This window comes from Aphis gossypii, chromosome 3 (genome assembly GCF_020184175.1).
Source record: "Aphis gossypii isolate Hap1 chromosome 3, ASM2018417v2, whole genome shotgun sequence".
Taxonomy (NCBI): Eukaryota; Metazoa; Arthropoda; class Insecta; order Hemiptera; family Aphididae; genus Aphis; species Aphis gossypii.
This window is the reverse complement of record NC_065532.1, coordinates 42,782,277-42,797,299: the sequence shown is the minus strand read 5'-3', so window position 1 is coordinate 42,797,299 and position 15,023 is coordinate 42,782,277. Positions and strand designations below refer to the sequence as shown.

Here is a 15,023-nt window from a genome sequence, read left to right as displayed (position 1 = left end):
GTATTGCTTTAAATAAAAATATATTAATATAAATAACCAATATAAAAATTTAAGATTATATACCACGAAATAAGATAAATATAAATAATTATCTTTATTCATAGGTTATACACATCTTACTACGAGCATCCAATGATGTTTAACTCAAAATAGTTCTTTAATATATTATTATTTATTTAGTCCTTAGTTTTTTAAACACAATAATCATGGTTATAACCTTATAAATAACTGCTTTTATTTTTAAAATTTTAATATAATAAATCCATCAATTTATGCATATATATATATTATAAAATACAGTGATATAACTTAATACCGGGCAGTTTCTTTGAAATTGTGTCTTCTGATAGGAGGTATTCGCTATTCAGAATGCTCAATTTCTAAAATAAATTTGTAGTATATTTACAAAAGAATTTTAATTTTTCTATGTCTAACCAGTAACCATACTATGGTTAATGTGTCTAAAATAATTAAGGGCTATATAAACTAAATATATGTACATACATTATGTATACATGTTTGATAAAAGTTGTATTAGTTATTTTAATATTATCAAAATTATTATTTCAATTTTACTATCAACTGTAAACCATATTTTCAGGACAGAAATCGCCGAAATGGAGACAGTTCTGTGATTTTGTTCGACGTGTAATTTCATCCACAAAATATCTGATTTCATTAATAGATTTAGAATCAATATTGTGAAATTAAAATAAGGTTATATTTAAGTTTATAATGTAAGTATTAATAATACTATTATTATTTTGCGTCGTTGTCAAAAGCGTACGGAGAGAAATAGAAACTGAAACTTTACATTGAAAAAAAGCTCAATATCGAAAAAACTAAATAGAAATAATATTATTTTTTAACCGTTTTCAAAAGACAATAATATAATACAATATAATATAATAGTCATTCATTTAATATTCATTTTGAATGTTATTCTCACTATTAATTTTTGTTCTTATATTTACTTATTGATATAATACAATTCCTCTTTTACGTGTATTAAAAACTAAGCCCTTTTCACATAATATACACTAATACACATACATTGAATGAGAAGTAAACCATTATAGTCCAACTGCAATTTTATCACAATAATAATATATTGATCGCTCAACATAACATAAACATCATTTATTTAATGTTAATTATTGATTACCTATTTTGAGATCGTATAATATTGTAAATTTATTTAAAATTCTTGTTCTATTTCTCTATTAAATACTGTGTAAATATATCTATTATTAACTATATAAGTTTAAAATATCAACTTTACTATCAAACTAGTTATTTCATTAGATAAATACAACAACAATAAAAACATGAGTGAAAATTAGTTGTTTATAATAATACAATATTATAATACAAATGTGTACTTATGTATAATTATTTATTTTATACTATTTTATTTAAAGTATTTAAATAAAAATATTAATTAATAAAAACCAGTAACATGTTCTGTAGTTAGGCTTTAATGAAAAGCAATTAATATGAATAAGTATTTAGTTTCCAACAAATGACATCTTTAATATAATATATTATGCAAAAACAAGTGCGTATTATTTAACTAAATTCCTAGATATTTAGAGTATTTTTTTATTTTTAACGCTTACGTAAAACTAAAAAGAGATTGTTGTTTGTTGAGTATTTGAAACATTTAACAGTGCATATTACTATAATTATTCCAATTAAAAATATTATGAATAAAGTTTTCAATATACATTAAAACTTCATTTTATTTAAAGTTGAGATACATAATATATTTAATTATAATATGTCATGTGTATATAATAATGGCTATTAATCTTTTAGCTTCTAAATTGTTTAATTTAATTGATTAATATAAGTTTATTATTGTCTAATTATATTAAATATGTGTTATGAAAAAAAATGAATAAAACAGATTGATTTGAAAAAATATCAACACTCAAAAAAAAAAATATGATATTATTATTAAGAATAACATTTGTATATTATATCAATTGAAATGAGTAAGTATATAATATTATATCCACTACATTTTTTAAATATTATACTAATCAATATTATAAATTTATAACCAACACATAAAATTGTAGTGAAAAAAGTTAAATGTCCAATTTTATTTTCATTAATAAATTATAGCGACTTAGCTTAAAGCAAATTTTAGTTTTTTGTTTGTATACAAATATCTGCTGGTGCTTTTAAATAATACCAATTTTTATAAAAGTATAATATTATACCAATATTATGTTGTTGTTTATTTTAACTCTAAAAAAAAAAAAATAAAAATAAACATATATTCACATAAAATTATATAATATGCGTATAATTTAAATATGTAGTAAAATTGTTAATTATTATGTGCAACTTAGTAATATATAGAAGTTCTACACAAAAATGTATTTAACGTTAAGAAAAAAATATGTTATATAATAAAATATGACTCATGTGTTTTTGTTAAGTTCATATTGTTGTATTTCAATTAAGTTTACAATATTAGTAATATTTTAAAATTTAAATATTTATATAAATTGTTCAATTTGAATTATTTATAGATAAATAATAATAATAACAGCATTAGGCTATTAAGAACGTGATTTGTATAAATATGCTAATTTGTTGTGTTATTGTTTTGTTGTTTTTTTATTAAATGTATAATCTATAAATAATAAATATATTCACTGTAATTTATACAGTACACAAAATGAGTTATTAAAGATAAAATATTTACCACGTCTATAGATTATTATTACGCATATAATTTCCACAAAATACAATTTGGTTTATTTAAAGAAAGTGTATCAATACAAAAAGTTTATTTCATAAGTAATTCAATTCCAACCATAAGGACAATTTAATTACTTTTTATGTATTAGATACATTCAATCAAGTTGTAGAGAAATAATAAAATATAAATTATCAATGTTTTTTTTATGTTAAGATTCTTAAAATCTGTATGGAGTATTTAAATTTATTTATGTAGAAATAGCAAATGCTATGAAACCTGATTATAATTTATACTTATATCATATCATATTTATGATTGATAATCATTAAAAAAATAAATGATGTTAGTATTTTATTATGAATATACTTAGTATAAGATTATTTAATTTAAGAAAACTTTTTTAAAACTAATTTACCTACCTATAATCCGAGTCAAGTTTTTCTTTGAATCAATACATTGAATTCGCCAGTTGACTCAAGAGTTTAGATTTTAGTATTTATGAAATCCAGGGTAAAGGTCTTGTGTGACATTTACATATTGGTTTTGCATAGTAACAAAAACAGCAGTGTAAGACAAAAATACGTTTTATGCTATGACAAAGCTAGTTTTGTAATTTTGTTTTGCATATGAATGCATATTTTTAAGTTGTTTTGATTTTAGGGTGATTTCTTATATTTTATACCTTTAGATAAATATTTAAATTATTTAATAATTTTATCAATATTTTCTCCATCAACATTTTATTTCATTCAATATACAACCAAAATTATTGGTTCCTACACCTCGGTAGTTGAATTTATTAGCAGACGACAAAATCATTTTTACTTCCAATGACAATCATTTTGTCTAAATGGATTAAATGGAAAAACAAAATAAATAATGAAAAATCTTTACATATAACTTTTACACTTAGGGATTTTAAATCGAATATTTGGTGACTTTTTGGAGCCTGAAGTTCTCTGCTTTAACTTATATCGAATGGAAACAATTAAAAGGAGGGCTTGGAAACCTACATATAAAGTTTTGGGCGCATGTTAACTCCGCCACAAGTACCTTTTTTTACTATAAGCTCCACCAGAAAAAAAACAGGTAAAATTGAATTCATGTAAACTCCGCCAGTGAAGAAAATCAAGTAGTAGTATAAAATTAATATGATATAGTATTTAAAAAAAATTACAATATAATACAATAAAATAATAATATAATCATATCGTACACATTAAATATTTAAATCATAGTAAAAAAATCATAATACCTAAATAATCGTTATACCTAATAATGTAAAATCATATTTTTCATAATAATAATTAATAATCGTCCACATTAAATATTTTTTTAGTTTACAATGGCCCAAAGTTTTTATTTAATATAGATTTACTTTTAATCGATTCAAAAATTGAGAATTTATATTTTATATAAAAGATAATTTTCAAATATTTTATATATTTTCTAATAGCACTTTTTAAAATTATTAATACCTAATTATTAATTCTCATTATTGATCCAAATAATAATATTATGTGATATAATAACAATAATAATTTATACCATTAAGTTTAATAACACAATATTATTTTAAATTTATTTATATACGTATTTTTATTAATTTTATAAGCATAATTAATTTTTCTTTTCTGATAAGATTTAATGTTAAAACTGAAAATAGAAACTGATGAAGTCAAAGAAAACAAATAGGTAGTGTGAACTCAACTAAACTACTTTTATTATATGAATTATATCAGAGTACTTTGTCTTATTTTATTGATATATTTTTGTAGTAAGTATGAGGTACATATTACATTAAATTATATGATAAAACTTGTAAATGTAAATAATGATAAGTATTCATAACAAGTCATAAATGTATACAATGTTTAGGAAGTATTAATTTTTGCAGGAATGTATGACTCTACAAATGTCCATAATCAGTCAATAAAAATAAATTATTTATTATTAATATTTTAAGTAATTAATACTCAAAAGATGTATGCAATTTATAACACAAAAAGTTATGGTAAGTACTTGATATTACTCCTATGATATTATAATGATTTATAAGATCTCTATCTTTATTAAATTTATTTAACAGAATATTAACAATATATTTTTTTTTTTTTTTGTAACTATGTACTAAGTCTAATAGAAGTGTGGGATAAGTCGAATAACCAGTAACTTTTATTTAAAAATTTAGTTATGTTGTAATAAAAAAAAATAAAAATAAATATAAAATAATTGTATTTAAAAAAGTGGGCATGTATAAGTAGATTAATTAAATGTAATTTACAATTAAGTAAGTAACTTTGACCAATTTGTTAAAATATACGATATAAATTATATCAAAAAAAAAAAATAATAATAATAATCATAATATTATAACGATTCTGAGTGACGAATAACAACAAAATATTATTATTAAATACATAATTTAATTAATGAAATATAGTGAATTTAATCAATCACTTATATATATTAAAACAGTAATGAAAAAAGCTAATATCAAATTTCTTAATAACGGTGTAATAAATCCGTTGTATAAATAGCTTAAAACTAATCTAAATATTTTGAAAATTATAATAAAAAAATTTATAAATCCTAACGAATAATACTTTTGAAATATAAAAAAAACTTGAATCATTTGTCTTTATTGTTAAAATATCATATCATTCATAACTAATCTTTAAGTTAAAATATTTTAATACAACTTTGTACAATGGTAGTTAATATAGGATTATTAGTATCTATAGTTAGGTAATATAGCATGAATATCAGTATAAATTCAAGTACCTATAAAACTTCTACCTCCGTGTTCAAATACAGCGGTTCCCAATCTTTTTAGTTGTGCGGACCATCAATTTTATAAAAATTATCTTTAAGGAACACTAATAGCACACCTTTTTTGATATCACATTATCACATTATTATAATATATAATAGATATTATGTGCATGTATGTTATAAGATAAAACTACATTCAAAAGTTCGATACCGTTAATCGTATACTTAATGTACACTTTTGTAAAATTGAATTAATATTATTATAACCAGGAATATTATTAGGTATATAACAAAAATATTTAATAGTATATGCTTCACGGCCAAGTTATTACGCAGCTTGCGGCCCATGGTTGGGAACCGCTGGTCTAATACATTAATAATCAAATAATTGTTGTAAAGATAACACCACATATTATATTAGCCATGTAATAAATATGTATAATTTTTCGAAATACTGACTTAATTTTGAAGAGGTTGTACTTCAAACGTTTTATGTGTCATCAATTCTTAACAATATCCTAAAAAGATTAAAAACAGTCTATTGTAGGTCACTATTCTATCAATAATGTAAAATATTATTTTCAAATCAAACCAATAATTTTAAAAACAGAATTAATCCTCAAAATGTAATCAAGAAGTGTCACAAACTATAAATAATAAATTCTATTATATAATAAAAACTTTGAATACAATTTATATTAAATTAAACAATATAATATTCTTGACAGTAAGTGAATTTAACAAGTGTTTAATTGATTTCCGTGTAATATTATGTTGAAATAAATTTAATCATATCATACTATACTAACAGTAAGTTAATATTTTGAAAAAAAAAATTATTTTATTAACTATGTTATAAGCTTAAAAATAAACATGCATTAATGTTACTTTTTTATTTTATTTTATGTACATAATTATATCAAGGAAGTTACAAATCAAAATAGTAATAAATAACTTTTTTTTTGTTATCTATTGAAAATTATAATTCACTTAACATTATGTACAGGTTAGTTATAGAATTTCTATTTTTATGGACTATTTTAAATTGTTAGTGTGATTGCTATATTAAAATTATAATTTTTTAGAGTAATAGCGGATGCAGATAATAAAGTAAAACGACCTCAAAATCCAAGAAAAAATGCAAATATTTTTGAAATTATTTCATTTAGGTAAATTGAATTGTATTAATTAAAATATACTTAATATTATTTCTTAATGCAACACGGTTTCATAGTTCTAAAGGGCGTGTGTAAGTTAATTTTACTATTATATCACTCCCTGTGTATAATACACTAATATATTGCAAATGTGATTTTAATTCAATACGTTTTAATTCACTTACATTGCTCATAGTACATATAATTATGGTCATAGGGAGGTCTATCGAATCGCTGAATTCGAATTGTCGACTATTAAAATATCGAAAACGAAATATTATCGACAAACCAAAATGTATAATTATAATTAAACATTGACAAATTAAAATGTATTATAAAAAATTTTGATGGTAAAAATAATCGTGTATTAAAATAATATAAGGTTAAAATAAAAAAAAAAAACTAAAATGTTTATAAAAACAAATTTTTCTTTTCTTTTTCTTTTAAATACCGTGGTACAATCAAAGTTATTATTATTAATAGAGTTATAAGTTATTTTATGCATATTAATGATTTACTATTGAATTAATAAAAGATGTATTTGCTATCAAAATATAAAATTATAGATTTATATTTTTTTTTCAACAGTAATTTGTATTATTATTTTTTTCATTAAAAAAATAATAATTAACTACAATTTGGTTTATACGTAAATATTAAAATGAAGGTCAATATTTCAACTGTCGAAATTTTAATCTGTCAACATATTTTTTATTGACGACTTTTTGTACCACGTTGAGTTCTATGAACGGTTCACTACGATACACTCGTATTTATAATATCTTTATTTATTTAGCTTGTACCTTTATGTATTGAAGTATTGAGATTACTGGAAAATAAATAAAAATGTTAGGTGTGCACTAATTTACGTATTAGTATATTGTTGTAAAGAATATTAAGGTAGAAGAAACACCGTCTATTCGTGTTGTTATGAGATCCAATATTATAGAAATTTAAATATGTAGTTTGTTAAATTTCTATAATAAGTGAAGAATATCACCTAACTTTATATATAAATTTAAACATGTAAATATAAATGTATGTATGTTTACGTATGAAGGTGTAACATAAACATTGCTAATAGAGCATGATAAGTTTGTTCGTATATTATGTGTGTATAGACTTACGTGTACTTAATATAATATATTGTGTTATTTGACAATCTGGATGGGCGTGGTCTGTATCAACTATTTTATATTATTACTTAAATATACCATATTACACGTTTTTTTTTATTATTTAATACTTAAAAGTTAATATATGACATAATAATTTTCGAATATTTTGTTAAATATGTATAATTATGCTTAAAGTCCACCAAAACATTTATGAATACATTTTAATAACAAATTAAAAACATTAAAATATTTAAAATACAAAACAATAATTTTTCTTTGAAAGTTATCTAGTCTAGATTTTATTTAAAAAAAAAAAAACATGAAATGTGCACTTTACAGAATATTTTCATACAATTAAATATATGCATATATATTATATATATACTTATTTTAATTTTAATGTTGGCAACCATAGTTGAAAACCATATTCAACGGAAAAAATATTCCTATTTTCCTAAATACTTAAATTATAATTTTTTTTTTTTTTATCGTATAGCTGGTTATTAAACATATATAAGACAGGACAAAGAAGGGACTTAGAAGAAGATGACTTATATATGACATTAGACGATCACAGTTCGTCAATGTTGGGAAATGAACTAGAAAAGTTAGTTTTGAAATCAATAATTATAATGTTTGTGTATATTAATATTTGTGTTAAGTTTTGCTATATATTTTTAATAAAGAAAATGGAGATTAGAAATAGCGAATGCATATAAGACAAATCGAGAACCTAGTCTATTGCGAACTTTGATTGGAATATTTGGATATAAGTTTATGTTATATGGATGTTTACTATTCGTTGATAAAGTTATTTTAAAGTAAGAATTATGAAATAAATTATTATTTTTATATTATAATTATTAACACTCATTTGAAATCCGATCTTTTTAGGATTTAAATAAGTTCAATAACTATAACATTTTTATGCTATTATTTTATACATTTTTTTTTTTTATTGTAGATTAACTCAACCTTTACTTATTGGTGGAATATTATTATATTTTAACTCAGATGGTTCTAACAAAACGAATTTGGAAAATGCATTACTTTGTGCATTTGGTTTAATCTTTAGCATGTTCATTTCAATATTTTTGTACCATTCAGCACAAATTGAAATCCTTCATTGTGCAATGAAAGCTCGAGTTGCTTGTTGTTCGATTATATATAGAAAGGTATAATATTCTGTCCTGCGGGTGTATAATATTGATGGCAGAGTCAAACGCATTAAGAAACTAAATACTTGAATAAAACAATGACAATATTATTGCAATTATTTAATACTAAATTACGTTTTTTAAAGTATTTATCAAATATTTAAATATAAATTATCTATTTTAATATTTCAAAATTGCAAAATTAGTTCTAGCAAGAATATTAATAAAATTATATGCCCTTCAGCAAAACATTTAATCATAATAAAAATTTTTTTTTCAAAAATGCTTATAAGATATAATAAAAATATATTTGTACCTTACAGTCATTACGCCTAGGATGCACAGTTATTGGTAAGACTACGGTTGGCCAAGTGATAAATTTGTTATCAAATGATGTAAGTCGATTTGATAAATCGGCTACATTTCTACACTACTCATGGATTACTCCATTGCAAATTATTGTGGTCACGTATTTCTTGTGGCAGGAAATTGGCGTATCTTCATTATTAATCATAGCTATACTATGTTTTAATATTCCGATGCAAAGTTTGTAGATTATTGGACTAGAAAATTAATGTAGTTTGATAATATTGTTTTATTTACAGCATGGTGTGGGAATAAAATGAAGGAACATCGAAAGAAGACAGCTACAATTACTGACAAACGAATACGTTTAATAAATGAAATAATTTCTGGCATAAAAGTAATCAAAATGTACACTTGGGAAATACCTTTTGGAAAACTAATTGAATATATGAGAAAGTACCTACCAATCATAAAATTTTATCAAACGATTAATACAAATATTTATATAATTTTAGGATGGAAATTCGACATATAAGAATATCGATGCATTACAGAAATGCTGTTTATATGTTAACATTAATTCAATTAAGGTTACAACTATTTTTTTGTATTTTATCATTCGTATTACTAGGAAATTATATATCAGCCCAAAAAGTAACAAATAATAAAATTATTATTATTATTATTATGGCATTATTACAATATTATATTTACTTGTTTTTATTCTAATAGGTATATACCGTATTATCTTTGTTGCAAGTAATATACCCTTGCATACTTTTGTTTTGCCAATCTATACCAGAAATATTCGAATTGCAAGTTTCAATGAAACGTATACAGGTATATATTATTAGTAATAGAGTTATATATATTAATTTTTTAATAAATACAATTTTCATATCATTATTCAAAAAATAAAATCATTAATTGTCATCAATAGGATTTCTTATTATACGAAGAAAAGGATAATCGATTACCGAATAAATTAAAATCTACTGAATCAAAAAATAGTCTAGACAAACATATTAAAAACGGGGAAGGTGGGTTAAGAAAAAACATTGAACTTTCAAATATCCATAGCATAGTATTTTCAAAAGCAACTGCTAAATGGACAGATGATCAAACTTGTAACACTCTAGAGAACATAAATATTTCTGTGTCATCTAGCCAATTGATTGCAATTATTGGGCCTGTGGGTGCTGGAAAAGTATGCAAAAATAGTTATTAACTTATTTTAATATGTCATTACTTTAAAAAGTTTATTATAGAGTTCGCTATTGCAAGCTATTCTACAAGAATTACCACTTTCTGAAGGCTTCTTAGACGTACATGGTGTAATTTCTTATGCATCGCAAGAGCCATGGATATTTTCTAGTTCTATAAAACAAAATATTATATTCAATTCACCAATAGATGAAGATCGTTACAAACAAGTAAAATATACAAGTTTAAATTTGATTACTATAAAATAGTATAAATGTGATTTTCTTGTTGGTTATTAAAATAGGTATTAAAAGTATGTGCATTGAAAAATGATTTCGAACAGTTTCCACATGGCGATAAAACAATTGTGGGAGAAAGAGGAGTTACTTTAAGTGGTGGACAAAAATCAAGAATAAATTTAGCTAGGTAAAATAATAAATACAATCATTTATAAAATACATGATTGTTATATTTTTTTTTCAGAGCCATCTATAAAAAAGCAAATATTTATTTATTGGACGACCCTCTTTCAGCTGTAGACCCACACGTTAGCAGTCATTTATTTGATGAATGCATTAAAGGTTATCCTAAATAATTTTAAACTTTATAATACATGATTTTTTTAAATTATTATTTTATAGGTTTCCTCAAAGGAAAAACATGTTTATTAGTTACACATCAAATACAATACTTGGCTAAGGTTGATAAAATTCTTCACATAGATAATGTAAACAATATGTTATATTACGTTAAATAGAATTACTTTGTAAATATTTAAATGAAAAATATCAATTTTTATAGGAAAATGTAGTAGCTGTGCGCACTTATGAAGAAATTCAAGCGTCTGATTTGAGCTTTTTAAAATATCTTCAATCCCCCGTCACACCCGATAATCTTATTGATAATGATTGTGATTATAGTGTTGGCAAAACGTCTACATTAGATCGAAAAATATCTATAACGAGTAACGTATCGTTATTGTGTGAAAGTAAAGAAAATATAAATCATGAAGAACAAGTGGAAAATGTTGAAATGCGATCTTCAGGAAATATTTCATGGGATACATATTTGGCATATTTTATGGATGGAAGGAAAAAAAGCAAACTAGTATATTTAATATTTGCATGTGTTTTGTCTCAAATTGTAGCATCTAGTGGAGATTTATGGATTTCATATTGGTAACTTTAATATACATTTTAAAGGCAGTAATATTCATTGTTAGACTAATATTATATGTTACCAAATATTTTATAAAGGGTAAATCTAGAAGAAACAGTATTTCAAAAAGCGAATTTATCTTCACCAAACATAAAAAACTCAATCACAATTGGTTGGTGGTCAATAAATCGAGAAACGTGTATTTATATTTTTACTGCTATTACTCTCCTTGTAGTAATAACAACCAGCTTTAAGTCATTAATTTCTGTATCGGTATTTATAAAGGCTTCCATAAATTTACACAAAAATATGTTCAACGCTTTGATCAGAGCTAAAATGAATTTCTTCAATACAAATTTGTCTGGTTAGTACTATTTTAATATTTTAATTAAGTATTTGTAGTATTTTTATTAACTTGCTTTTTTTTTTTTTTTTTTTTTTAATTCATTTAGGTTCTATTCTTAATCGCTTTTCTAAGGACATGGGCGCTATTGATGAGATTTTACCACAAATCATAATTGATTTTGTTTATGTAATATAATTTTTTAAATATATTTTAACGGTTGTTTATTTATTATACATTTTTAAAATAGCTTGCCTTAAATTTAGTAGCAGTTGTGATCATTGTTGTTTATGTTAACATTTATTTAATACTACCCACTGCCATCATTGCGTTTGTCTTGTACAAGATGACAGTATTTTATTTATCATTGTCTCGCAGTGTAAAACGGTTGGAAGGAACAAGTAAGTAGTTTAGTAATAGTATCATGCACATATGTGTTAAACAATATTATATTTTGAAATAATTGTAATTCAAATATTATAGCTCGTAGTCCTATTTTTACTCATTTGAATGCTAGTTTTCAAGGTTTAACAACTATTAGAGCATTCAGAGCAGAAAACATTTTATCAAACGAATTTGATGTTCATCAAGTTAGTTATACAAATTAATATTAATTAGTGTGTATTCATATAGTTGTAATTTTACAGGATTTACATTCTTCAGCGTGGTATTTATTTTTAACAACAAGTAGATCATTTGGACTTTGGTTAGATTTTACTTGCTTTATCTATACATCCATAGTTGCGTTAAGTTTCTTAGTAGTAAGCAATAGTAAGCTCCAATGTTGTTTAAATTTTATTAAACTTTTTTTTTTTTTTTAATATTATTTAATTCAATTCAACTCAAACAATCATGCTCAGGTATATTTGGAGGAAAGGTTGGTCTTGCTATTACACAATCTTATGGACTATCTGGTATTATGCAATGGGTGATGAGACAAGTGGCTGAATTAGAAAACCACATGACGTCAGTTGAAAGAGTACTAGAATACACAAATATTCCACAAGAAAGTTCTATTGAATCATGCTCAGGTAAGTTAAAATAAATAACTGTTTACTGTGAAAAATCAAAATGCATAACAAATATCAGTAATTAGCTAATTTGTTTTTAACCATTTAATTAGATAAAAAGCCACCATTAAAATGGCCTTCAAATGGACAAATTTCATTTATAAACTTTAAACTACGATATGAACCGAATTCACGATGGGTTATAAACCATCTTAATTTAAACATCGAATCAATGCAAAAAGTATATTTAAAATTACAACTTAAATAAGAATGATTTATTAAGGTTTTAAATTTTTCTATTTTTTAATTAGATAGGAATTGTTGGTAGAACTGGTGCAGGAAAATCGTCTTTAGTTGGATCATTATTTAGATTAGGTTTTCATGAAGGTAATATCATCATTGATGGTATAGAAATTCATGAAATTGATCTGTATGAGTTACGGTCTAAGCTCACTATCATTCCTCAACAACCAGTATTGTTTTCTGGTACAATTCGAAAAAATTTGGATCCTTTAGAAGAATACTCTGATTGTATAATTTGGAACGCATTAGATGACGTAATCATCTACGATTTTCAATATTTTACTTAAAATTATCTTATTACTAGCTAATTATATTATTTTATGTTAGGTTGAGCTTAAAGTTGTTGTTGAAAACTTACCTGACGGTCTTAACTCAAAAATGTCGGAAGATGGTACCAATTTTAGTGTTGGTCAACGGCAATTAATATGTCTTGCTAGAGCTATTATTCGAAATACTAAAATTCTTATACTGGATGAAGCCACTGCTAATGTTGATCAACAGTATTATACTTGATAATATATATTCGATAATAATTATTGTACTTAAATAAAAAACAGCTCTGTTAATTACAATTTTGATTTGCGTTTTTAGAACAGATTTATTGATTCAAAGAACTATCAGAAATAAATTCCAAACATGTACTGTCTTAACGATTGCTCATCGGTTGAATACTGTTATTGATTCTGACAAGGTGCTTGTTATGGATGAAGGAACAATGGTCGAATTTGATCATCCTCATAATTTATTACAAAACAAAGAAGGAGTTTTTTACAAAATGGTGGAACAAACAGGACTAGATGCTGCTGATTTATTACATAGATTAGCTGCAGAGGTATAAGTTCATAACTTCTATTTATAGTAATATTTTTACACTAAAATTTTTAATACTCTAATTTATTGATTTACTGTTTTAGAATTATAAAACAATGAATTTAAATATTGAACCTTAATGAAAATCATTCATTCAGAATGTAGATAAATCTTGAAGAAAAACTCATTAGTATAAAAATTAAGTTAATGTTTATAGTTCACATTGAAGATAATTAGATTTGACATTTAAGCAATGGTTTTAAATCGATGTTATTAAATAATAAAATATTATTAAAATATTAAATCATTAAAATAAACTGTAGAATGTTGAATTATGCGTCATTTTCTTAATTACTGCTGATATATTGATGAAATTTACTTAATAATCTTTAATTATAGATATGTTTATAAATGTTAGATACTAATTCATTATATTAATTTTTAATAAAACAATATAACTCTGTTTTGTTTATTGATATACCTATGTTAATGTTCGTAATAAATTAAATATATTATACATTTGAAATAAAATAGGTAAGTGGGTACTACCTCGCTGTATATTAGGTGTCGATTGGGTCACTATTAAAATAGGTGAGTTGAATTTAAATCCAATAATATTTCATTGTACACGAAATCAAACTATATCATCATATGTTATGTTTTTTTTTTTTATATATATAGCTAATAAAGTCATTAATTTTACTTTTAGTATTATAAATTGATATGATTTTATTACTAGTAGGTATTTCATTATCATAATAATATATAGGTAACTTATATAGCCCAGAATATGATAAATTGATAACGTATTTTTATTATTACCGTAAACTTGTAAAAATAGATTTATAGTACCTAGAATAAAATAATATTTTTAAATAAATTAATAATATTATTTTGTTATTAAATGCATAATAATACAAAATTTATAAAAGCTTAAATTCTCACGAATAATATTTTTGAATCAGAA

The 15,023-nt window shown here is 22.9% G+C and overlaps 2 protein-coding genes across 4 annotated transcripts in view; both read left to right on the top strand.

Moving 5' to 3' along the window:
- LOC114128867 (glutamate receptor ionotropic, NMDA 2B) overlaps positions 1 to 2,391 on the top strand; it is a 279,007-nt gene extending 276,616 nt beyond the window's left edge. The window contains exon 19 of one of the 2 annotated variants that reach the window (XM_050202680.1): positions 607 to 2,391. In XM_050202680.1, coding sequence (XP_050058637.1) covers positions 607 to 652 — 46 coding nt within the window. In that variant the 3' untranslated portion in view covers positions 653 to 2,391. The remainder of the gene's footprint in view (positions 1 to 606) is intronic. The other variant, XM_027993467.2, reaches the window with a different exon arrangement.
- Positions 2,392 to 6,040: 3,649 nt separating this feature from the next.
- LOC126550863 (ATP-binding cassette sub-family C member 4-like) lies at positions 6,041 to 14,388 on the top strand. Of its 2 annotated transcripts, XM_050203370.1 has the most exons (27): positions 6,049 to 6,301; positions 6,416 to 6,497; positions 6,577 to 6,660; positions 8,263 to 8,373; positions 8,453 to 8,587; positions 8,731 to 8,941; positions 9,247 to 9,469; positions 9,529 to 9,685; positions 9,745 to 9,883; positions 9,962 to 10,069; positions 10,170 to 10,436; positions 10,498 to 10,662; positions 10,737 to 10,858; positions 10,916 to 11,013; positions 11,074 to 11,159; positions 11,234 to 11,610; positions 11,689 to 11,954; positions 12,043 to 12,122; positions 12,184 to 12,334; positions 12,417 to 12,523; positions 12,581 to 12,704; positions 12,794 to 12,964; positions 13,057 to 13,184; positions 13,255 to 13,500; positions 13,574 to 13,746; positions 13,838 to 14,078; positions 14,161 to 14,388. In XM_050203370.1, exons 2-27 carry the CDS (start codon positions 6,490 to 6,492, stop codon positions 14,194 to 14,196), a joined length of 4,014 nt encoding a protein of 1,337 aa, XP_050059327.1. In that variant the 5' UTR covers positions 6,049 to 6,301; positions 6,416 to 6,489; the 3' UTR covers positions 14,197 to 14,388. The 2 variants fall into 2 exon arrangements, with proteins under 2 accessions (XP_050059328.1, XP_050059327.1); XM_050203371.1 differs by lacking the exons at positions 13,574 to 13,746; positions 13,838 to 14,078; positions 14,161 to 14,388 and having other exon boundaries at positions 6,041 to 6,301; positions 13,259 to 13,438.
- The last annotated feature ends 635 nt before the right edge of the window (positions 14,389 to 15,023 follow it).